This window comes from Egretta garzetta, unplaced genomic scaffold, assembly GCF_000687185.1.
Source record: "Egretta garzetta isolate BGI_Z169 unplaced genomic scaffold, ASM68718v1 scaffold484, whole genome shotgun sequence".
NCBI classification, from domain to species: Eukaryota; Metazoa; Chordata; class Aves; order Pelecaniformes; family Ardeidae; genus Egretta; species Egretta garzetta.
The window spans coordinates 35160-36448 of NW_009259425.1; the positions used below are offsets into that span (position 1 = coordinate 35160).

At 61.8% G+C, this 1289-nt stretch overlaps 1 protein-coding gene across 1 annotated transcript in view; it reads left to right on the plus strand.

Annotated features, from left to right (window-relative positions):
• MCOLN1 (mucolipin 1) overlaps positions 1-1289 on the plus strand; it is a gene marked incomplete at its 5' end in the record, with an annotated part of 6730 nt that overhangs the window by 2060 nt on the left and 3381 nt on the right. Inside the window, 2 exons of the mRNA XM_009637027.2 lie at positions 207-370; positions 816-917. Of these exons, the coding sequence (XP_009635322.2) occupies positions 207-370; positions 816-917 (266 nt within the window). The remainder of the gene's footprint in view (positions 1-206; positions 371-815; positions 918-1289) is intronic.

The window sequence follows — 1289 nt, forward strand, 5'->3', positions numbered from 1 at the left end:
CCCCCCCCCCCCGCCCCCCCCCACCACGGCGTAAACGCTGGGGACGGACAGAGCTGCCACCGGGACACCGTTCATGGTGTTGGTGGCTTTCAAGGGAGGCCCCTTTCCCCAACGGGAACGCTTGGTCAAAGCTGTGGGTGCTACCGGGCGGCCAAAACTCCACGGGTGATGGATAAAGGACACCCCCCATTTTTAAATTTTCTTTTTTCTCCCCACCCAGGAATTCAGCCGGTTCTTCCGGCACCGTTACAACCAGAACGTCTGCTTGTCGGACCGCATGGAATTCCTCAACGGTTGGTACATCCTCCTGGTGATCAGCGATGTCCTCACCGTCTTGGGAACCATCATGAAGATCGGCATCGAGTCCAAGGTACGGGGACGGCGGGGGAGCCGAGCTGGAGGTTTTGCAGATCTTGGGGGGGCCACTGGTGTCCCCGTGTTCCGGGGAGGGGACATTTCTGTGTCCCGGGCCATGAAAACGGCTTCTCCTGGGTGCTGGCAGCACGTTGTTTGCCCCCGGTGAAGCTGTCCCGGAGTCCCATCAGTGGATTAGGGGACAGGCGTCGCTTCGGAGGGGTTCACAGAGAAGGGGACCTGGCCTGGGTGGGACCCCAGAGTCCCCCTGTCCCCTTTGGGATAGGGAGATGGCAACAAAGGGACAGGCAGGGTCCTTCCTGGCTTGTGGCCACCGGGATTTCACTCGTCGCTAGCTTGTGGCCAGCGCAGAAGGTTGTTAGGGCTTCAGGGGACGGCGTTGGGGACTTGGGGGATGACGTTAGCCGTGTCCCAAGCCCGTGACGCCTCTGTCCCTGCAGAACTTTGCCAGCTACGACGTCTGCAGCATCCTCCTGGGCACCTCCACGCTGCTGGTTTGGGTCGGGGTCATTCGCTACCTCACCTTCTTCCAGAAATACAACGTGAGTGCCACCGGGGAGGTGACCCAGGGGACAATTTCCAGGACGGCTTGTCCCCAAGGTCCCCATCCTGCTCTGCGGGGGACCTCGGGGTTGCACAGCGGGGTGCTTTAATTGCTGTTGGGTCCCTTCCTGCCGGGGACCTCGGGGTGTCACACGGGGGGGGGCTTTAATTGCTGTTGGGTCCCTTCCTGCCGGGGACCTCGGGGTGTCACACGGGGGGTGCTTTAATTGCTGTTGGGTCCCTTCCTGCCGGGGACCTCGGGGTGTCACACGGGGGGGTGCTTTAATTGCTGTTGGGTCCCTTCCTGCCGGGGACCTTGGGGTGTCACACGGGGGGTGCTTTAATTGCTGTTGGGTCCCTTCCCGCTGGGG